Source organism: Papio anubis, chromosome 2 (assembly GCF_008728515.1).
Source record: "Papio anubis isolate 15944 chromosome 2, Panubis1.0, whole genome shotgun sequence".
In the NCBI taxonomy this organism is placed as follows: Eukaryota; Metazoa; Chordata; class Mammalia; order Primates; family Cercopithecidae; genus Papio; species Papio anubis.
The window spans coordinates 33,753,629-33,777,785 of NC_044977.1; the positions used below are offsets into that span (position 1 = coordinate 33,753,629).

Here is a 24,157-nt window from a genome sequence, read left to right on the forward strand (position 1 = left end):
TGTGAAGCTCCTTCTATACTTAATGCTCTTTTCTTGACAGGACGTAGAAGAATCCCTTAGGATGAAGCTGAGTCTTACCAAGGTAGTTAATGGCTGTCGCCTAGGAAAAATAAAAAACCTGGGCAAAACAAGGGACCACACCATGGATATTCCAGGCTGCCTTCTGTACACCAAGACTGGCTCCGCCCCACACCTCACCCATCACACGCTGCGTAATATCCACGGGGTTCCTGCCATGGCTCAGCTTACGCTGTCATCCCTGTAAGTGTTAGAACCAATGATTCAAGTATCAACTCTGGCAGCTGCTTAGTTACCTTAGGTGCAAAAAAGAGAAAGTTTTTTGTTGTTGTTGTTCATATATATGATTTGTTGATTTTCATAATGAAATCAGAGAGAGGTTTCAAATACTATACATTTTCTGGCCCTAATGTGGTAGCCTCAGGCCAGACCTGTATGTTAGATCTGCTTCACCTTTCCTCCAAACCTACAGTCCCATCCTGCCCTATTGCCACTGCTCCCAGGGGTGACAGGTCAGGGGATGCTCTGTGCGAGCTACACCTGGAGTTCAGGAACTGTTATCATTCACCAGCCTCAAAGCGTTTTCTGCTTTTGCACGTATACTTGCTAATACTACTTTATGGAAACAGAACTAACGAAGTTAGATCATTTTGTGTAATGTATATACTGACTTTATACTTAATCGAAAAGCCTACTATATGACCAATTAACATAATACTCTGCAGTGTTGTGTTAACAACAGAGATTTTAAAGGGGCAAGAGAAGGAAGAAAATTCAAGTATTCTGAAGGAATTGGTCTTTGCCAGTTTCACGTCTCATTGAACCACTAGCAAATTGAAGGCCTTCATTCTGGCTAATGAACCTAACCTAGTTAGTTAGAACTCTTGAATAATGATGTAATTCAAGACAGCATTTACTATGATGTAACTTATTTGGGTGAGAAGAAGAGGGCTCCAGTTGCACAGAGTATTTACAGAATGATGCATTATTATGTTATGTATTTTTCTGTTTTGCTTACAGAGCAGAACAACATGAAGTCTTGACAGAATATAAAGAAGGAGTTGGAAAGTTTATAGGTAAAAATTAATTAAGTTATTTATATGTGCCTTGTGATGTGTTAATTTGGAGTTTGGAGGTGCTGTTGCCTCTTTGATCTTTCATTCATATATTTATTTATTCATAATTTTAGTAAGTATTTTTTGAACATCTAAGAGCCAGGCATTGGCAAGTCAAGATTGAATAGGAAACAGTTGCTGCTCTCATGGAATTTGGAGCCTAGCTGGGATAAAGATAGATAATTCTATCTTTAAAATATAAATTTTACTTTGAAGTAAAAATTGTGGTGACTGCTTTACAGGACTAGGGATATGTATGGATATCATGACAGGCCAGAGGGTGGAGCAGATAACCTGCTCTGGGGTATATGTGCAAGGTGGTCAGAATAAAGAAAGGATTCTTTTTTTTCTTTAAGCCTCCATAAAAACCCAGAGAAAGGATTCTTGAGAGAGAAGATGAGGGGCATTTTAGCCGGGTCAAGGAAGAGTAAAAGTTACCCAGGTTAGGGGTGGGAACCCAGACAGGTGTGGGGCAGATGCTCCAGGCACTGATTATCTGACTCAGCAGTGAGAACTTGCATGGGGCATGCGTGAGCTCTAAAGTAGTCTCATCATGCTTGAATCTCAGACACGCAGGGGAGGATGAAGCGTTTATATACGGCTGTATTCTGATATATTAATAATATCCTCTATTCCAGAAATAGGATTTTATATGCAGATGTATGCGTCTATTTATTAATAGGAAAAGCTTAACAGTGACAGCTAGAACACCAGTTCTTCTGTACACCACTTTCTCCTAAAGCGTTTTCCGATATCTAGGACTCACTTGAATGAAAGTCTTGCTTCCATTGGTTACTCAGTCCTCTGATTCTGAGGGCAACTGCATCATGTCCTGTTGGTTATCACAAAGCCCTGTATTTTAGGAGAGGAATTTATGGAATATCATTCTCCTTGACCTGAACCCAATTTTAATAACCAGCTTTAAAGTATACAAGCATATAATTAAGTGAAAATAGCTAATGTAAGCTTTCTAGAGATCATTGTAATAATTGAAATTAGGGAAAATAAAGTGAAAAGACTACAGAGGTTTTAAACTTGCTTTATTTGTTTTTGTCTTTTTTCAGTGGAATCCTGTTTTATTTTCCTTAATGAAAATGTAGGCTAGCATATGATATTTAAGCACATGGTTTACTAAACATTTTTTTGCATTTTTAAAAAAAGATTGTCTTTTTGACTGAAGAACCTAAGAAACTGTCATCGTGAATCAATGAAACTACTAAGAATGAGATCCATTTGCAGCATCCTATAACTTCTCTAAACTTCTGCCCCTAGGGACCCATAATATTATTGAGATTTATTATTAGTGAGATCACTTTGTGGCCATATCATTTTATCTTTCCAGTAGCTAGTTCCCCTTGGATGGTACCTGGAATAAACATATTTGGTAGTAAATTCTTTTGAGTAAAATCAAATGAGATCAACGTGTCACTAAATACTTTCGTTGTATATTGTGCTTTAAGATATATCTTTCCTTTGTAGCAGCTCAGTACCTATTAGACGTGAACCTTTATATTTCTTTCTTTAGATTAGTAATCTTTTTATGCATATTGATAGGCCTCCTATAATTCCAAGTTCAGATACCACCTACTGACAGTGTTTAGAGTTGCTTTATTCAGCAGTGTACATTGTGAAGCTGTTACCTGGTATAATACAGTGTCATTGTTGATGTAAGTACTTTCAAGTGTTCTTTTTTGTGTTTATACAGGCATGCCAGAATCACTTTTGTACTGCTCCCTGCACGATCCAGTCAGCCCCTGCCCAGCTGGTTATGTAACAAACAAGGTGTGTTTTCAGAAGGGCATCCAAGGCTGCAGCTTTTTCCCAGGAAGTCAGCCTACTGTGTATCCCTCAGATGTTCAGATCCCACTGTCTGGGATGATCCCTTATACCTTTTCCTTATTTCAATAATTATAGTGGAATGGGATGGGATGGTTTATAAAAGTGAGAGGCTGGACACGGCGGCTCAACGCCTATAATCCTAGCACTTTGAGAGGCCAAGGCAGGCGGATCACAAGGTCAGGAGATCAAGACCATCCTGGCTAACACGGTGAAACTGCATCTCTACTAAAAATACAAAAAATTTGCTGGGCATGGTGGCGGGTGCCTGTAGTCCCAGCTACTCAGGAGGCTGAGGCAAGAGAATGGTGTGAACCTGGGAGGTGGAGCTTGCAGTGAGCCGAGATCACAACATTGCCCTCCAGCCTGGGCGACAGAGCACAAGACTCTGTCTCAAAAAAAAAAAAAAAGAGTTAGAATAGGGCTGCCTAAGGATGAGTTTAAGATGAAGAACACCATATCCTCAGCATTTTCATTGTTGCAAAAAAATTTGAGGGTAGAGGAGGGTCAAATACATGCCAAAAAAAGAAATTGCTATGATAGGGGAAAACAATAGTCTTTCCGCACCATGCTTTGTTGGATTTTTAACAACTTCAGGAAGAGTAGGGAAAGGTTGCTGATGAGTATTATCACATGTATAACTATATGTAGTAGAACCTCAATGTAATACTGTCTGCTGGGTCTACAGCCAGAGATTTTGTCTAGTAAAGAACAGTATCAAAAGCACCTCATTAAAAGTGTTCAGCTGAGAGATGGCCTCGTTGGCCTTATCCCTGAGGACAGCGTTCTGGCAAGGCTTCGGTGTGTACTGCTGCTTTACAAACGCAAATACTTTTCCTGCACTCACTTTATTAATATCAGCAATATTTAGTAATTGTGCTCCTCAGAACACTATTTTTACTCATTCTCCTGTTTTAAGCTTCTATTTATTTTGTAATTTGAATTCCAGAGAAACTACTTTGGCTGGGTATGGTGGCTCACGCCTGTAATCCCAGCGCTTTGGTAGGCCAAGGTAGGTGCATGGCTTGAGCTCAGGAGTTCAAGACCAGCCTGTCCAACATGACAAAACCCCATCTCTACTAAAGATACAAAAATTAGCCAGGTGTGGTGGCACATGCCTGTAATCCCAGCTACTTGAGAGGCTGAGGCAAGAGAATCACTTGAGCCCGGGAGGCAGATGTGGCAGTGAGCCAAAATCACACCAGTGCACTGCATTCTAGCCTGGGTGACACAGCAAGACTGTCTCAAAAAAAAAAAAAGGAAAAGAAAATACTTTGACTTCCATTATCTACCCAAATTATAAGGGAGAGGAATCATTTAAACAGTAATTCTGATGCCTTAGTACAAAATAAAACAGCTATATGTTTTCCCTCCATCTATGTCCTTGTTGATCTAAGAAGAGGGATGCTGTAGGGTAACCAAGATAGAATTTTTTTTTTCCTTTTTTTTAACTTTTTTTTTTGTTTCGGGGCTACATGTAAACATTATTACATAGGTAAATTTGTGTCATGGGGTTTTGTTGTACAGATTATTTCATCACCGAGGTATTAAGCCTAGTATCCAATCGTTATCTTTTCTCCTTCTCTCCCTCCTTTTACCCTCCACATCCAAGTAGACCCCAGTGTCTGTTCCCTTCTTTGTGTTCATGTGTTCTCATCGTTTAGCTCCCACTTATAAGTGAGAACATGTGGTATTTGATTTTCTGTTCCTGCATTAGTTTGCTGAGGACACTGGCCTCCAGTTCCATCTGTGTTCCTGCAAAAGACATGACCTCATTATTTTTTATGGCTGCATGATATCCCATGGTATATAGGTACTGCATTTTCTTTATCCAGTCTGTCATTGATGGACATTTAGGTTAACTGCATGTCTTTGCTATTGTGAATAGTGCTGCAGTGTACATTTGCATGCATTTGTCCTTACGGTGGAGTGATTTATATTGCTCTGGGTATATGCCCAGTAATGGGATTGCTGGGTTGAATGGTAGTTTTGCTTTTAGCGCAAAGATAGAATGTTACTAATATATGTTCTCGTGAACTAGGAGATTTAAGTCTTTAATTCTATATCTAACTCAGTCTAGTAGACACTAGATATTAAAAATGTATAGGGCCCTAGACTGTGCTTTTGGGATACAAACATGAATTGGGATACTCTAGTCAGACAAATACAGAATGGTGTAATAAGTGCTATCATTTCTATAAAGAAATAAGTACACATTGATGTAAAAGCATAGAGGAGTGAGTGATCGATTATGCCCAGGAAGTTTGGAGATTAATATGTGAACTCAGTGTTTCGATGGACACATAATATTTTGCCAGGCCAAGAAGTAGAAGTTCCAACACCTAGAAATAATAAATACTTGAGGTGATGGATACTCAAATACTCTGACATGATTATTACACTTGCTCTATATGTAAGATGTCTCACATGTACCCCATAAAAGTATACAAATATGTATCAATAAAAAAGTGTTCAAAAAAAAAAAAAAGAAATATGGGACTGTCAGTCAAAAGGAACAGCGTCATCAAAGTCTGGTGTATTCAGGAACAGCAAGGGTTGGGTAGGGGTGGGGCAGGTAAGACAGGGGAGAACAGAAGATGGTTAGAAAAGTATAACAAATAATTCTTAGGGGCTAGCTCAAAAGTTGTCTTATATGACCATTGAAGGATTCTCTGTAAGCTATAAGATCCTATTAGCCACCATGTCTGGATATTGAATTGTCACCATCTCTGCAGTTGTAAAGAATTATTGCTTTATCATTTTAATTATTTTATTTTTATTTGCATTTTACTCTTGCTGATTCCTCATCATTTTGCTCCATGGCAGTCTGTGTCTGTGTGGAGTGTTGCAGGACGAATGGAAATGACTGTTTCCAAGTTCATGGCAATTCAGCAGGCCCTTCAGCCAGATTGGTTCCAGTGCCTCTCCGATGGAGAAGTGTCTTGTAAGGAAGCAGCTTCCATAAAAAGGGTCAGAAAGTCTGTTGACCGATCACTTCTTTTCTTGGATAACTGTCTGCGGCTGCAGGAAGAGTCAGAGGTAATTCTGTACCACTAACTACTCCTTTCTCTTGACACACTTGCCTCTCTTACATTCTGTGACACCACCTTTTCTGTTCCTCCTACTACTGTGCTCCTCACTCTTTGTCTGTTTTACTCTCTATTTTTATTTGCTTTTTGAACCCCAAGTATTATTGTTCTCTAGGATTCTATCTTAGGTTTCTTTTTTCATCCTATTCTGTATGTTATTCCTGGGCAGCCTTCCCTTAGTTTTAATTGCTGAATAATTCTAAAAGTATATAAACTATCAAGATCATTCTACTTAGCTTCAGAATTACATAATTACTGGGCTATAGGTAGGATATGTCACTAGAATATTCCTCATACTCAGAAGTGACCAGACTCATCATCTTATCTCCACAAGTCTGTTCTTCCTTTTGCTCTTCCTCAATATTTTATCTCCATTTATGGCATCCACCAAGCTTCCCAGCCCAGAAATTTGAGCTTTTCTGTTTCTTTTTTGAGTCTCACTCTGTTGCCCAGGCTGGAGCGTAGTGGCGCGATCTCAACTCACTGCAACCTCTGCCTCCCAGGTTCAAGGGATTCTCCGACTTCAGCCTCTTGCATAGCTGGTATTGCAGGCATGCACCATCATACCCAGCTAATTTTTGTATTTTTAGTAGAGATGGGGTTTCACCATGTTGGCCAGGCTGGTCTCAAACTTTTGATTTCAGGTGATCCGCCCGCCTCAACCTCCCAAAGTGCTGGGATTACAGGCGTGAGCCCCTGTGCCTGGCCAAGAAATTTGAGCTTTTCAAGACTCCTTTTTTCACTCACATTTAATATCCAACTGTTCACTCTTCCTTGATTCCATTTGCCTAAATGTGTCTAGAATCTCCCCCTCCTTATCACCACCTTAAGCCATAAGTGCATCATCTCTTACGTTTGTAATTACCTTTGAATTCTTCTCTCTGCCTCCATTCTCATCTTTATCTAATCCATCTTTCAGCCCTGTTATCCAAAAAATCTTTGTAAAGTACAAACATGAGCTCCTTGCCCACTTCCCTAAAAGAATTTAATGAGTCTCCACTTCAACTCTTACATGGCATGGACAGCCTGTGATGTGGCCTCTGCCTACTCCTCCAGCTCACTGTGGGCTACTTTCTCCTGTGACTTGTGCTCTGGCCTTTCTGAGTTGCTTGGAATTCCTTGAGGCATTAGCTTGTTTCATTCTGTACACAGATTTCCTTCTGGACTGTTTCTGCTTTTCTTATCTCTAGCTCTATGCCCTCTTTTGCTTCCATATAGGCTCGTTTCATTCCGTGTATCATTCTTTTTTTTTTTTTTTTTTTGAGACACAGTCTTACTCTGTTGCCCAGGCTAGAGAGCAGTGGGGCAGTTTTGGCTCACTGCAACCTCCACCTCCCAGGTTCAAGCAATTCTCCTGCCTCAGCCTCCCAAGTAGCGGGGGTTACAGGAATGCACCACCATGTCTGGCTAATTTTTGTATCTTTAGCTTATTTTTAGCTGAGACAAGGTTTCACCATGTTGGTCAGACTGGTCTTGAACTTCTGATCTCAGGTGATCCACCCACCTTGGCCTCCCAGAGTGCCACCTTTCATTCTATAGAACTGGTTCCTGATACTTCCAGGGAATTCAATTCATTCTTTGCTACCTCTTTAATTAGTATGTAGCTATATTTTAGCCCCAATCATATTGTATTTCAATGATTTCTTTATGTGTTTGTCTTTATTAAACTGTGGCCTCTTTAAGCTCAATTTCTGTGTGTAATTGGGTATCTTCATCATGCAGCAGAATGCCTTCCCTGTCTTATTCACTGGCTCCTCTTATTCTGAATGCCCTTCAATATTGAAGCTCTCCAAGATTCGGCTTTTGGCTTTCTTTTCTTCTCCATATATTGCCTGGGTTAGGGATGGCGAATGGGTTTCATCTGACACATAGTAAGCCCTCAGTAAATGTTTGCTCATGGTGAATGGTTATGATGGGGTGAGGAAGATGAAGCTGTAGTGGTAAATCAGGGATACTGACAGCAGAGTTAATTAAGTTGGAAAAGGATTCAGAGAACAGTAGAGATGAGGGAACAGAAGATAGTGATCAAAGGAATTTTAATATCTGAGATCATGTATGTGGATAATCCTGAGCGATGATCACATCCCACTATGGCAAAGCACATTGAGTTTGAAGAACATCATTGTATTGAATTTAGCAATAAAAATACAATTTAGCTAATAAAGTTAATATAAATGAAATAATTAGAGGAAACAGTTATTCTGAATAGAATTCACAGTATAGGTAACAGGAGTTTGGTGTGGGGACATTGCTGTGGGTCTGGGCAGTTAGTGTTGGTGGCTTGCTAGTAATTGTTTTGAGCCAGTCATTATCTTTGTAGGACTAGTGATGTTTGGGTAAGTAGAAAGCAGGACAGGGAGTGTGACAAAGATGATTATTAGAAAGGTCAGATGACCCTCAAGTCCCTCATCTATGTTGTTGCAATCAGCCTCATCATTTCATATTACTTCTGCATATTTGTGGGGGTTTTTTTTGTTTCGTTTGTTTTTTTGAGATGGAGTTTTGTTCTTGTCGCCCAGGCTGGAGTGCAGTGGTGCAATCTTGGCTCACTGCAACTTCTCTCTCCCAGGTTCAAGTGATTCCTCCTGCCTCAACTTCCTCAGTAGCTAAGACTACAGGTGCACGCCACCACACCTGGCTAATTTTTGTATTTTTAGTAGAGATGGGGTTTCACTATGTTGGCCAGGCTGGTCTCGAACCCCTGACTTTGTGATTTGCCTCCCAAAGTGCTGGGATTATAGACGTGAGTCACCGCGCCTGGCCTTACTTCTGCATATTTATTGGTCAAATGTGTAGTCCCTTTCCATATCCTTTATTATTGTCTTGACATGATTATTAAATAATGCCCCCCGCATTCTTAAGTGTTCCATTTTAGATAATAAATTATATGATCGTGCTTCTTACACCCAGGAAAGGGAGTTTCCCAAATAGTCATGCTAGTCATGTAAGCAGGCAGGCCTGTGTAAGTCTCTGCTTTGTGTATCTGCATACATCTTTTCCCATGATTCCCTCCCTGTCTTATTCACTGGCTCCTCTTATTCTGAATGCCCTTCAATATTGAAGCTCTCCAAGATTCAATTTTTGGCTTTCTTTTCTTTTCCATATATTACCTGGGTTAGGGATGGCGAATGGGTTTCATCCGAGGTGGTCGGGTGCAGCAAGAAGAGAGTCATCTGTTAGTCACATCTGCTGTCAAATCAGGAGTGGAGAGTTGTAGTATCATGGCAGGTGTCTGCCATTCTAGCCTGGGCAATCATGTTTGTATCACTCATGTTTGTATCACCCATACCTTTAGGTTCATTTAGGTTCAGTGGCTGAATTAAGATTGCCATTTGGACATCCTGCTGATTCCTCAAACTCAGAACACGCAGAACGGAGTAATCATCTTGCCTCATCCATTATTTTTCTAGGAGTCCCTGCCTTTTGCTCTTATCACCATCTCCCTGGACTTGCAAAACAGGAGCCAGGAGTCATTTGAGACTTTGTCTTTATCCTCTCCTTGGATGACTAATCAGTCAAGTTATGTTGATCCTACTTCCTGATGAGGTTTCAAGTTTTATCTTTCCTCTTCATCCACACGGCCACTGCCTTAGTCCAGGTCATCTCATCTTTCACCTGGATCATTAAAGTTGTCTGCTATTCCATTCTTCAATCATACTCACCCTTAATTTATTCTTCACACGGCAGCCAAAGTGTTCTTTCTGGAGGAATAGTCTGATTATGTCCCTCCTGCTTAAACTAAGGAGTGAAATTCTCTCTTCACAGTGTTCCAGGCCTCCTCTCTATCCCTTTCTTCTACTGGAGAGCCATTGTTGATTTGTATATTTTCTTGCAAAACTTATTTTTTGCAATTACATACACATAATTAATACATAGATATACATGGCTGTATTACATGAGTATGATCATATATTCAGCAATTTGCTTGTTTTTCATTTAACAATATCCTGAAACTCTTTTTCTATCGCTGCATATATTGCTATATGTACTGCATTCTTTTTAAACAACTGCATAGGAAGCCATACTGTGTATATATTATGATTTACATAAGCCTTTCCTCTATGGATACACACGTAAGTTGTTGCCAGTTTTTCATTATTCTAAACATCTTTGTAAATAAACCTTGGCACATGTGAATGAGTATAGGAGAGATTGTTAGACATGGAATTTTAGGATCCATAGATAAAAGCATCGACATTTCTATAAGTGCTGCCCACTTTCCTTCCTAAGAGGTTGAACTGATTTTTCTCTGTGTTTATCAGGGTATGTAAGTGTCATTTCCCTTACAGTTTCACTTCTACTCTGTTGTTATCTGTGTTTTAACCTTTTTGTTATTATATGGACAAAAATGGTATCTCGTTGTTTCCGATTTTGCATTACCTTACTAACGAGGTTTAGTAGTTCTTCATATGTGTATAGGGCATTCACATTTATTTTTCTGAATTTCATATTTACATATTGTACCTAGATTTCTATGAGGTTATCATTCATTTCTTTAGAGGATTTGTTGGAGCTCATTTTATGCTGTAGATATTTAAATATTCCTCCAAAGAGTAAGAATAAGTTCTCCTTTGCCTTTGTTGATGGTGTATTTTACTAGAGAAGTTTTACTGATTTTTTTTTTTTTTTTTTTTGAGACAGACCCTTGCCCTGTCATCCAGGCTGGAGTGCAGTGGCACGATCTCGGCTCAGCGCAAGCTCCTCCTCCTGGGCTCAAGCGATTCTCCCCCTTCAGCCTCCCGAGTAGCTGGGACCACAGATGCATGCCACCACATCCGGCTAATTTTCGTATTTTTAGTAGAGATGGGGTTTTGCAGTGTTGGCCAGGCTGGTCTCAAACTCCTGACCTCAGATGATCCACCCGCTTTGGCCTCCCAAAGTGCTGGGATTACAGATGTGAGCCGTCATGCCTGGCAAGTTTTTGTACTCAAACTTGTCAACCTTTTCCTGTAAGCTTTAGCTTGTTTAGGAAGGCCTTCCTTACCCCAAGATTGTAAAAATATTCAACATATTCTTCTAAAACTTGTGTAACTATATTTTTTATGTTTAGCTATTAGGTCCATTGAATTTGTGTTGTGAGGATGGTGTGTAGTAGTGGTCTTTATTTTGTTGGTTTGTGAGTGGATAGTCAGTTGTCTCAACAGTTTCTGAGCTCCTAAAGTTATCTCTAGCTAAGAGGCTTGGAGGTAGTCTAAAGCAGGCCTGGATAGTCATTACACAAATTAAAACTCTTCATTTGTCCTTTTCCTCTTGTCCCTGTTTAGTGTACACTTTATTTATTTATTTACATTTTTTTACTGAAACAAGGTCTCACTCTGTTACCCTGGATGGAATGCAGTGGCACAGTTTCAGCTTACTGCAACCTTCGCCTCCCGGGCTCAAGCCATCCTCTCACCTCAGCCTCCCGAATAGCTGGGACTACAGGCACAAGCCACCATGCCCAGCTAATTTTGTTTTTTTTATTTTTTGTAGAGACGAGGTCTCCCTGTGTTGCCCAGGCTGGTCTTAAAATCCTGGGCTCGGCCGGGCACAGTGGCTCAAGCCTGTAATCCCAGCACTTTGGGAGGCCGAGACGGGTGGATCACGAGGTCAGGAGATCGAGACCATCCTGGCTAACACGGTGAAACCCCGTCTCTACTAAAAAAATACAAAAAAATTAGCCGGGCGAGGTGGCGGGCGCCTGTAGTCCCAGCTACTCGGGAGGCTGAGGCAGGAGAATGGCGTGAACCCGGGAGGCGGAGCTTGCAGTGAGCTGAGATCCGGCCACTGCACTCCAGCCTGGGCGACAGAGCGAGACTCTGTCTCAAAAAAAAAAAAAAATCCTGGGCTCAAATGATCCTCCTACTTCGGCCTCCCAAAGTGCTGGGATTACAGGCTTGAGCCACTGCACCTGATCTAATTTAATCTAAGCCAGAACAAGACTACATATGTTGAATGCATCTTTTTCCTAAGTCTTTTCTTACCTGATGGGTAAAGTATGTTTTTCAAAGTATGTTCCTCAGAGCCCTAAAGGTTCTTAGGGAGAAGGGAGCACCATGCCCCTTAATGCTTCAACTGCAGCAGCTTCACTGAGGTCTCTTCTATACATTGAACTTCCATGTAAGGTTCATTTAAACAAAGGTCTCTGATACTGAAAATGGTTAAAAACATGTCATCCTTTTTTAACTCAGGTTCTTCAGAAGAGTGTGATCATTGGAGTGATTGAAGGTGGAGATGTGATGGAAGAGAGGCTGAGGTCAGCACGAGAGACAGCCAAGCGGCCCGTAGGTGGCTTCCTTCTGGATGGTTTTCAAGGAAATCCAACAACCCTGGAGACTAGACTGTGCTTACTGTCATCAGTCACTGCAGAGCTGCCGGAGGACAAACCAAGGCCAGTTCAGTTAGGACACAGGCTGGCCTCATGGGATGCAGGACAGGAGTGCTGGCTAATTGTGTATTACATAGTGTCTGTGCATGGGCATGTTTTTGATGTTTTGATTATGTCCTTTCTGGGCTGAGTCTGCTGAGGCACTGAGGCAGACTGTAAGGGGAGTTTCTGTGAAGGCTGTCCTGGCCTTGATTTCAGAATGTAGAGTAGAGGATAACTGCCATGTGAATTATGTTATTTGATCCTCCTAAGCGAGAGCAAGTATTATAGTGTTTCCCCTCATTCTTTTGCCAACTACAAATATTGTTGTCTCTTCATTATAATATGGTATGTGGAGACCAAGTATAAAGTCATATGGAACTCTGGTTTAAACTGAGGAAAGTTGAGGACAGATATGGGATGATTAGTGGGATGAAGATGAGTTCCACCAACAAGAACTTAAGAAGCTCTTAGATTTGAGGCTGGTAGTGAGTGGTGTCAATTTTTGAAATTAAGGGGACTGACAACCCTAGTAGGATTGGTTCTTACATTTCCATAAATTGCAGAATTCACCTTGTGCTGGTAAGAAAAGATGATCTGCAAGATTTGAAGCTACAAATTCTGAGTTTCTGAATGCAGCTGATGTCGTATTAGGCTACCCACATTTTTTGTAATGGTTTGTTATCTCAATGTGAATATTCATGCTTTTTTCCTGCATGTATATTAAGAAGTTTGGTTGTGGTGTGCTGCTCTACACTCCTTTAGTTGGATAGTATATAATATATGTAATTTTACTACTTTTTTTTTTGAGACAGAGTTTTGCTCTTGTTGCCCAGGCTGGAGTGCAATGGCATGATCTTGGCTCACCGCAACCTCTGCCTCCTGGGTTCAAGTGATTCTTCTGCCTCAGCCTCCCAAGTAGCTGGGATTACAGGCATGCACCACCACACCCGGCTAATTTTGTATTTTTAGTAGAGACAGGGTTTCTCCTTGTTGTCAGGCTGGTCTCGAATTCCCGACCTCAGGTGATCCGCCCGCCTTGACCTCCCAAAGTGCTGGGATTACAGGCGTGATTTTACTACCTTTTTAAAGATTCAGGTACAGCTTAGAGGAAAGTACATGAATCATACATACAGCTCAATTAATTTTCACATGTCTACACTTGTGTAAACACTACCCAGAAAAGGTATTTCCATCACCTCAGCCAACCTTTGACCCCCAATTTTACCTAGTTCTTTTGTGTTCATTGCTCCCTCTCCTGTACTTGTTTCACTCTGGTGCACATAACACTTCAGCACTAGTATTTCTAGACATTTTCTGGACTTCTTCCTGTTAAGTGCTCACAGATGTCTGTTACTGAATTTGAAAGCTGGATTGTTTTTCTTTCTATCAGTGTGTAGAAATGCCAGCTTCAGTTGGATGGGAGTTCTAAAATATTACATTACTTGAAGGAAACTGTAGTCAAGAAAACCAGCATATATTTAAGAGTTCTGCTTATTTAATATTACATGAGGCTTTTCTTTGCATTTCTGTGCCAGTTCATAGAAAGGGGCTGTAGGTAGAAAACAAACATAAAAAAGAGCAGCAGCCAGCCAGTCAGCCGTGATTTAGTGCATCTCCACATCTGTTTTCATGGAGTGGCAAAACCTAGCTGAGTGCCATTAATAGTCTTAGAATGCCTTACCTATTACAGGTTGAGTATCCTTTATCCAAAATGCTAGGGACCAGAAGTGCTTGAGATTTTGGATTTTTTCAGATCTTGGAATATTTGCAGGGTACATACTGGCTGGGCACCCCTAATTTGAAAGTCCAAAATCCAAAACTCTCTGGTGAGCATTTCCTTTCAGTGTCATGTTGGCGCTCAAAAAGTTTCAGATTTGGGAGCATTTTGGATTTCAGATTTTCGGATTAAGGATGCTAAACCTGTACCTTGGAAAACACCATCTCATTCCACAGTGCAGACTTTTTATTAATGGAGAAAATATAAAGAAAGCCAACTAGATTCTTAGATCCTATGGCCAGAGGTGAAATCCTGACAGCGAGAGTTGCTTTATAAATTAACTTATGAGGGATATAGTAGAGTAAAATGTCTTTATTGTACCAATTATGAAAAATTATAGGCAAAATACAGTTAAAACAAGCACAATATTTCAGCAAGAAATAAAGCACACAGCTTTGCACTCCTAAAAAATCTATATAGTGAATAGGCTATAAAGTTTAGTTTATGACTAGGGAGGTTGTTCAGAAAGGATGATAGTTGAAGGGAAACTAACCTAACCTTCTTTGAACTTCTCTCTGAGATCAGAAACTATACTATGGGCCGGGTGCAGTGGCTCACACCTGTAATCCCAGCACTTTGGGAGGCCAAGGTGGGCGGATCACCTGAGGTCAGGAGTTCGAGACCAGCCTGGCCAGCATGGTGAAACCCCATCTCTACTACAAATATAAAAATTGGCTAGGTATGGTGGCGGGTGCCTGTAATCCCAGCTACTAGGGAGGCTGAGGCAGGAGAATTGCTCCTAGGAGGCGGAGGTTTCAATGAGCTGAGATTGCGCCATTGCATTCAGCCTGGGCAACAAGAGTGAGCGACCCTCCGAATAAAAAAAAAAAAGAAACTATACTATGTGCTTTCTCAAATATCTCGTTAATTCTCGGAACGAGTCTGTGGGGGTGTATGTTATTTGCTCTTGTTTTTAAGATTAGAAAACTAAAACTCAGAGAAGTTAAGTAATCTTTCCAAAGTGACACAGCAAATACATAAATGACAGAGCTAGTATTCAAGCCCCAGTTTTTCTGACTCCAAAGCCGTATGTTCTTTCTACTACATGTTTCTGTCTACTGCCTGCCGCTCTAACCGTGATTGGTGTTTTTCATTTTTTTTTTTTTTTTTTTTTTTGGTGCCTTGTCCATTAAAAGGACTTTCTGATTTCCTTCCTTGCATCGTCCTCATGTCACTGTTCTTATTGTTACTTTTACAGGCTCATATCTGGTATTGGTCGGCCAGATGAGGTGCTCAAGTGTATTGAAAGAGGAGTGGACTTATTTGAGAGTTTTTTCCCTTATCAAGTAACAGAGCGGGGAGGTGCCCTGACTTTCAGTTTTGATTACCAGCTGAATCCCGAAGAGATACGTAAGTCTTTTGAAGTTTATCTCTTATCCTTAAGTTTCTTCCATTTCCTATTAATTTTTGGCTTGAGTCACAAGACAGAAATATGTATATATAAAGCCAGACTTTTACAAAACTACATCTTTGTTTCTTATCTGTGTGCCCTGGCATGTTGGCACACAAATCCAGGTACTTAATACTATACGTGTAGCTCATCAATATTAGGATGTGATTTTATAGTGAACAGAACCAAGAAAAACAAAACCTCCTCTGTTAACAGCCTGAAAAAAGAACATTCAGAGTGAATTGTGATGAAAATCATAAGAAAACCTTTGAACTGCTTGGTTAAAGTTAACTTGTTTTCTCACAAAAGAGTTTTTGTCTTTTCTTTGCAAACCTTATGCTATTAAAATACAGGGAGACTCATGATCCTCTGATCCTAGTGTTACTTCTTGCATTTTGGTGGTTTTTCTTTCTTTTTTTTTTTTTTTAATACACCAGGCTTTGAAAGCTGTTTTCCTCTGCTAATGTTGCTTTGAAGGACTGCCATTTTCTTTTATTCTTTAGTTTTCCAGAAGTTAAGAAAGTCAGTTTCAGATTCTAACACTTAACTGGAGGTACAAAAGGAGCTGGGGTATAGACTTTGGGCTAGAGTTGCTTGAAGTGGGTTTTCAGGAGAGTGTCTCCGTGCAGTCTTCCTCTGACCTTGAGAAATGGCCTTTCCTTTCCTTTTCCTGCCGTCTTTGGAACTTTTCCTTAACCACGTCAACCTTAAATTTAAATAGGACCCAAAACTTCCTTAAAAGTTCATTTTTATTCCTCACGGGTAACTAAATTTCAGATGTTATACTTTTATGAAGCAGCTTAACCATTAATCTAAATAGAATTACTCTGGAAACAAAATAAATCAAGTTGATCAAATTCTTAAATATATAGGAGATCAATTTTACTGTCCTTTTAGACAGACCAGAACATAATGTATATGGCTAGGTATACCATTAACACTATAAATTTTCACATCTGCATTTACAAACTGAATTATTTCCACCAGAATAGAGGTAACTGTTAGTCATTCAGTACCAGGAATATGCAAAGCTCTAAAAAGAACCTGATTTGAGTTCTCTGTAATGAACAAGGTCATTTTTGGCCAGAGAAAGCCAAGTTTCTTCATGATTAGGAAAAAGAAAATAGTTTGAATGTTTAAACAAAGTATTATTAACTCTGTGTGTGTGGTAAATTAAAGTACTTTGCCACTTACATACTGAGAATTCCAAAGAAATTACTTGACACCAGTTCTCCCAAATGACAAGAGTTTTCCAAAATGTCAGAGCTTAAAAAAATTTTTTTCAGAAATAGGGTCTCACTCTGTTGCCCAGGCTGGAGTGCAGTGGTGTGATTATGGCTCACTACAGCCTCGAACTCCTGAAAAAAGAACATTCAGAGTGAATTGTGATGGAAATTATAAGAAAACCTTTGAACTGCTTGGTAAAGTTTAATTTGTTTAACTTTAATGGGCACAAGCCATCCTCCCACCTCAGCCTCCCGAGTACTAGGAGGTGCATGCCACCTTGTAGGCTGGGACTACAGGTGCATGCCACCATGCTTGGCCAATTTTTAAATTTTTTGCAGAGACAGGGTCTTGCTGTGTTGCCCAGGCTGGTTGTGCACTTCTGACCTCAGGCGACCCTCCTGCCTTAGCCTCCCAAAGTGTTGGGATTACAGGTATGAGTCACTGCAGCCAGCTGAGGGCTTCATTATGGTTTCCCGCATCAGCATGCAAATTTATGAGAACAAAATTATGACAGCTCTGTGCCCAGTGCTCAGGTTGCTTCTCTTATTCCTTTGACCTTGATAAAATTACCCTCCTAAGACCACCTGTCCTTCTCCTGGGACCAACACTGAGATTTGTTATCATTTGTTCTCAAAATACCCCTTAACTACTTGTCCCTGTTTCAGGCAGTTGGCTTTTTGTAGAGTAGCTGGTGTTTCTTTTGCAGTGCAAGGAATGTTTCTTCTTAAAGCAGAAAGTTGAAGGGAACAATTCAGGTTGCCATTTAATTCTGGATAATCTGGGTTCCCCAGAGGGCCAGAGTCTCCACATAGAATACATACATTAAAACCATGTTCTACTTTAATCTATTTGGAATATAGGTAATTCGAAGCCCAATTTATTTGCATGTACATTGTGATAAGGGATAGTGATAACCCCCCCCGACACACACACACACACAACCAATGTTAACTTTTGTTGGTTTATTTATTTATTATTAAATAGAGATGGGGTCTTGCTGTGTTGCCCAGGCTGGTCATGTACTCCTGACCTCACGCAATCCTCCTGCTTTAGCCTCCCAAACTTTTGGGATTACAGGCATGAGCCATCACGCCTGGCCATCAACCATTTTTTAAATTATTTCTTGATGGTAAGATTGTATGTTATATATTTGTAACTATAATTTGCTTAAATATTATTGAATCTCTAAATTGTTTTGGTGTTGTAGATAAGAGGACAGTGACCGTCTTGGAGCATATTGCTGTTTTTCATTTCTTGTGTGATTTCCTTAGGATAAATTCTCAGGAGTGAAATTACAGAGTCAAAGATCATGCAATAATAACTAAAATAAAGTGTTTCCAATGGCCACTTCTTATCTGATCATCATTCAAGGCTTTTTATTGGTTTGTCCTTCAGTATTACAACAAAATGGAACACAAGAAGAAATAAAATGTGTGGATCAAATAAAGAAAATGGAAATAACTGGTTGCAACCAAGAAATAACATCATTTGAAATTAATCTGAAGGAAAAAATGTAAGAAATTTTTAAAGGTTTAGATTTTACTTTCTGATTTCTGAATTTTAGTCTGTTTTAAAAGTTTATGGGACTATTCTCAATTTATGATTTCATAAAAATTAATAGTTGGGTATTATTTAGACCTTCTCAAATTCAGTTTCAAAAAAACTCTTTATTTTCTGCAGATGAATTTGTAGACTTTGTCTTGTCAGAAGACTAGAGCCAGGTAATGATTGCTTTAGAAAAGCTGACAGAAAGATTAGACCAAATCCATTGTTTGCTGTCTTTTATTCCTTTAGAGCATAATAAGGATTTCAAGATAAAACACAACAAACTTTTAAATTGTAGGGTGCCTAACATCTTTGTTAGATACAGGCTATAAATCTTACATAAAATATTTATCTCTATAAAGAACAAATTAAGATACAGATTGAATTGAATATCCCTTCTTCAAAATGCTTGGAACCAGAAGTGTTTCAGATTTCTTTGATTTATTGTTGTTGTTGTTGTTGTTGTTGTTTTGTTTTAGAACATTTGCATTATACTTACCTGGCTGAGCATCCGTCATCTGAAATCTGAAATACTCCAATGAGCAGTTCCTGTGAGCATCATGTTAGTGCTCAAAAAGTTCTGAATTTTGGAGCATTTCCCTTTTTAGATTTTCAGATTAGGGATACTGAACCTGTGTCTTGTAGTTTTTGTATTTGGTCAAAAGTGGTAATCATCAGTGAACCAGTGAGTAATTTTTCTTTGAGTCTGACGCACTCACTTTAGTACTAGGGTGGGTTTTTTGTCTTATGTAAAGGGAAATCCTATGGCTTGTGACTTATTTATATCTATCTAGTGATAGTACAGACTTGAGAGTTCATGAAAGAATGTGAAAATCCTTGTTCTTACTCATATTCTGTTGGGACTCCTTTAATTGTAGGTCAGAAATGGTAATGTCTACCACATTTGACTTCTTAAAAAAATAACCAAGGAGATAGATTTGCTTTTGTCTTTCTTTTCTTTTATCCTTTTTTTTTTTTCTGTCATCCACTGACTCTCAAATGATTTATTTATGTTTTTAAATTTTTAGGGTAATATAAATGGTTACTACTAAAATTCCCTTCATGTTATAGATTTAATTGGAAATTGTACTATTATTATTGGCACTAGACTTTCAGTTTTTGTGATTTGTAGACAAATTCTAGCACTGCTCTTGACTGTGTGACTTTGGTCTGGTCAATTCACTTTTTTTTTTTTTTTTTTTTTTTTGCAACAGTCTCGCGCTGTCGCCTAGGCCAGAGTGCAGTGGCATGATCTTGGCTCTCTGCAACCTCCGCCTCCTGGGTTCAGGCGATTCTCCTGCCTCAGCCTTCCAAGTAGCTGGTATTACAGGCATGCACCACCATGCCTGGCTAATTTTTGTATTTTCAGTAGAGACAGGGTTTCACCATGTTGGCCAGGCTGGGCTTGAACTCCTGACCTCAATCCACTTATTTTTAATAGTTGATTAAAGGTAACACCTGACCAGGCATGGTAGCTCACATCTGTAATCCCAGCACTTTGGGAGGCTGAGGATGGAGGATCACTTGAGCCCAGGAGTTCAAGACCAGCCTGAACAACATAGCAAAACCTTTTCTCTAAAACAGATTATCTGGGCGTGGTGGGAGGCTGAGGTGCGAGGTTGCTTGAACCTAGGAGTCCGAGACTGCAGTGTGCTATGATTATACCACTGCACTCCAGCCTGGGTGACAGAGCAAGACCCTGTCTCAAAAAAAAAAAAGTTAACACCTATGCAGTGCCTAGGCTTAGTACGTGCCCAGCAGTGTTCAAGTTCTTTCACTGTACTAATTCATTTCATCTTTGTAACAACTGTCTGAGATAGGCACTGTTATTACCTTTGGTTCATGGATGAGAAACAAGTCACAGAGAGTTGTTAAGTGACTGTGACTTGCCCAAGTGAGTTGTGAAGCCAGGAATCAAATTCATGCAGGGTAGCTCCAGGCCCTCCCTCTCAACCCCCATAGTAATCTTCTTATGTAGAATGACAATAAAAATGGTTATCTCTAAGAATGAATGTGAAGGTTAAATGAGACAATATATGTGAAAGCGTTTGGTAAACTGCAAAAAGCTGTGTAAGTAGAAGTCTACCATGTCTTTTGATAATAATTCTGGTGGTAAGTGGGAAAGAAGTGTCACTCACTTCTCTCCTAAGTGTCAAACACTTACATGTGTTTCCTAACATTATGTGCCTTTACAATGTGATTAGTAGTAGTCAACATGAGTGAGCGACCACATGAATTTATTCTGATGCTCCTTCGTAACCCCAGACTCGGAGTTTGCATCAGTCAGAGAAAACCTCCAGGGTCTCCCTGACTCATTGTGTTCTTTGTTAACTTTTTTTTTCTTTTTTGGGACGGAGTCTCGCTCTGTTGTCCAGGCTGGAGTGCAGTGGTGTGATCTCAGCTCACCACCTCTGCCTTCCGGGTTCAAGTGATTCTCTTGCCTCAGCCTCCCAAGTAGCTGGGACTACAGACACGCACCACCATGCCTGGCTAATTTTTGTATTTTTAGTAGAGATGGGGTTTCGCCATATTGGCCAGGCTGGTCTTGAACTCCTGACCTCGTGATCCGCCTGTCCCAGCCTCCCGAAATGCTGGGATTACAGGAGTGAGCCACCGCATCCAACTCTTTGTTCACTTTTAACCTTATTGCCATTTTAAGCAGGTGCACAGCACTGAACATTTGCTAGTGATGTTATTAACCAATGGTAACTTTACCAGCAGAATAGATAGCTGAGGTTGTGGATTTCTTGTGTTCCGTACTTTCTGGAATGTCACTGTGACTTCTGTCTTAGGTACCAGGAGGACTTTAACCCGCTGGTGAGAGGATGTTCCTGTTACTGCTGTAAGAATCACACTCGGGCATACATCCACCATCTGCTGGTGACCAATGAGCTGCTGGCCGGAGTCCTGCTTATGATGCACAACTTTGAACACTACTTTGGGTTTTTCCATTCCATCCGGGAGGCACTAAAAAATGACAAACTGGCACAGCTGAAAGAGCTCATCCACAGGCAAGCATCTTGAGATCTTGCAAATACAAGTCTCACTCTTCACACTGAGCCTGTATCAGTGTTGTAAGATGGGAAGACATGAAGAAGAAATAATCTGAGCCTTAGCTATTTATATTTTGATATAAGGTCTGCTAAAGTAAAGAATATTTGTACCAAACTGCCCACATGAGGGTGAAGAGATTTCTTCTAAAGACTTAAATGACCTGGATTGAACAGAGAGAATTGAACTGTGACCTTTTAAACTTCTAGACTAATTCTTTTAGTTGATAGAGATTCATTTAGTCAAAGACAAAAGCTTTAGCTGTGAGGGCACAACCTTGAAGTGGGAGTGACAAGATTCTGAGGGACCAATGAATGGGATGGAGGCTTGAAGGGAAATGGTGTGAGACGCATGGCCTCTGGACATATGCCTGTTGATTTGAGAAGAAATCTGGCTTGTTTGAGGGTTTCCTTTAGTTCACCTTCATACTCTCAGGAGACTCTTTTGGATACTTTTGTCTTCTACCCTGCCCTGGCAGTGCAGCCAATCAGAAATGACTCTTGTGACTTAACCGGGCTCGGATATCCCTGGAATGTGGGGCGGGCTTGAACATTGCTCCTGTGATCATCTGTTCCAGGTCACACTCCTCCATTTGACCACATGGCCTATTTGTAGCTTCTTTTTAGAGCCAATGTAATTGCCTGTTAGGAGCCAAAAGTTTGCCCAGCTGCTTTCATCTGGTTGTGCAGATCCATTGTGATCTGCCTTCCAGGCTCATTAATAGTCTAACTACGTAATAACTGAAGCCCTATCTCTTGTGAAGATTCATTCTCAATGTGTTCACTTAGACAGAACCTTGCCTGGCCTAACGATTAGAAGATTAGTCTCCATCCTCTTCAGATATGACTCCTGGGCAATTCACTTAACTTCTCCATGGCTGTTTCCTGCTGAATAAATAGGGACAGGCATAATGGATAGGAATGAATGAACTTTTAAGATACTGTCTAGCTCTAAAATTTGAAGAACAAAAAGTTTTAGATTAGAGTCATAACCTTAATAGCCCTAATTGTCATCGTGGGAGACAGGCAACAGTAGGGATATCTGAGAACCTAAAGAGAGGTTTGGCCTGTGGGTTTTTAAAGGGTTATTGAATTGGTATCAGGAGATCCTGAGGCTGGTAGGGGAAGGTGATTCTTTCTAAGTTATCTCTATGTTTTTCAAGTTTTCTTTAAGGAATACACATAAACCCACATGCACACACCATAGTTTTTATACAAACAGCAATAACAAAACCAAAAAGATGCCCCTTTTTTTTGTAGGGGTAAGAAAACACATTTGTTTTATACTTCTATGCTATATTTTGCTGTTCAAAATTTAGTGGGCATTACTTAATATTGTTTCTAATTATTTTGTGGCTGCTGTATGTTTTATGTGTTGGGAGCCCATTATATTAGGCCGTTCTTGGATTGCTATAAAGAAATACCTGAGACTGGGTAATTTGTAAAGAAAAGAGGTTTAATTGGTTCACAGCTCTGCAGGCTTTATAGGAAGCATAGTACTGGCATCTGCTTGGTTTCTGGGGAGGCCTCAGGAAGCTTACAATCATGGCAGAATGTGAAGGGGGAGTAGGCACATCACATGACAAAAGCAGGAACAAGACTCAGAGCAAGAAGTCACTTATCAGCAAGAGGATGGCCCAAGTCATTCATGAGGGATCCACCTTTGTGCTCCAGACACCTCCCACCAGGCCCCACCTCCAGCATTAGGGATTACATTTCAACCTGAGATTTGGGCTGGGACAAATAGTCAAATTATATTACCCATCTATATGGTTTTCTTTTTCGTAGTATGGGAATGTCTGTGAATAAATTCATGGGCATCCTCATAACTCTTCCATGAATGGCAAGGGGTACTTACGGAAAACAGTTTTCCAAGGATCTGATTGTTTTGAAATGTGTTGGATTGGACTTGTTCAAATGTTCATATTTTTGTTCAATGCTAAATGCATCGTTAGGGGAGTAGTGGTAAATATTCCAGAATCCATATGAAATTCATGAGTTTATTTATGTCCAAAACACTGAAAACTGTGTCCAATATTGTTCAATTTCCTGGGTCTTTTTCTTATTAGCACGTTTGAGAAAAATATTCCTTTCCTTTATTGTAGCAAATCTATTAAAGGCAATAGCAAATAAAACATTTTTAATTTAAAAAATGTACTGTGTTTGGCTTTCTGTAAATGTAGTAGGTCTGTTAAACAAAATATTAAATTTCTGTAATACCAGAAATGTTCTAGAGATTTCTCATTGGAAGAAAAAAATGTTTATCTGTGTTCATTGTTTTGAGAACATCTATGATAAATGTAAAATCCAAAAAGGAGCTATTCAATTATATACATTATGAATATTCCCTTATCTATCTGTATTAGTCTGTTCTTGTGTTTCTATAAAGAAATACCAGAGGCTGGGTAATTTATAAGGGAAAGAGGTTTATTTGGCTCACAGTTCTACAGGCTGTACAGGAAGCATGGCGCCAGCATCTGCTCCTGGTGAGGGCTTCAGGAAACTTACAATTGGGGTAGAAGGCAAAGGGGAAGCTGGTGTGTCATGTGGTGAGAGAATGGGGAGATCCCAGACTCAAACAACCAGATCTCATGTGAACTGAGGGAGATTGCAGTCATCACCAAGGAGATGGTGTTAAGCCATTCATGAGGGATGTACCCAGATACCTCCCACCCGGCCCCACCTTCAACACTGGGGATTACATTTCACCATGAGATTTGGAGGGGACAAACATCCAAGCCACATGACTTCCCTCTTTAAG

At 40.0% G+C, this 24,157-nt stretch overlaps 1 protein-coding gene across 2 annotated transcripts in view; it reads left to right on the forward strand.

Annotated features, from left to right (window-relative positions):
• The window catches only part of QTRT2 (queuine tRNA-ribosyltransferase accessory subunit 2), a 32,101-nt gene extending 8,552 nt beyond the window's left edge, over positions 1-23,549 (forward strand). Inside the window, exons 2-9 of one of the 2 annotated variants that reach the window (XM_009200016.4) lie at positions 41-261; positions 1,039-1,094; positions 2,839-2,915; positions 5,796-6,008; positions 12,229-12,428; positions 15,383-15,534; positions 18,197-18,314; positions 21,139-23,549. In XM_009200016.4, coding sequence (XP_009198280.1) covers positions 62-261; positions 1,039-1,094; positions 2,839-2,915; positions 5,796-6,008; positions 12,229-12,428; positions 15,383-15,534; positions 18,197-18,314; positions 21,139-21,370 — 1,248 coding nt within the window. In that variant the 5' untranslated portion in view covers positions 41-61 and the 3' untranslated portion in view covers positions 21,371-23,549. The remainder of the gene's footprint in view (positions 1-40; positions 262-1,038; positions 1,095-2,838; positions 2,916-5,795; positions 6,009-12,228; positions 12,429-15,382; positions 15,535-18,196; positions 18,315-21,138) is intronic. The other variant, XM_017955171.3, reaches the window with a different exon arrangement.
• The last annotated feature ends 608 nt before the right edge of the window (positions 23,550-24,157 follow it).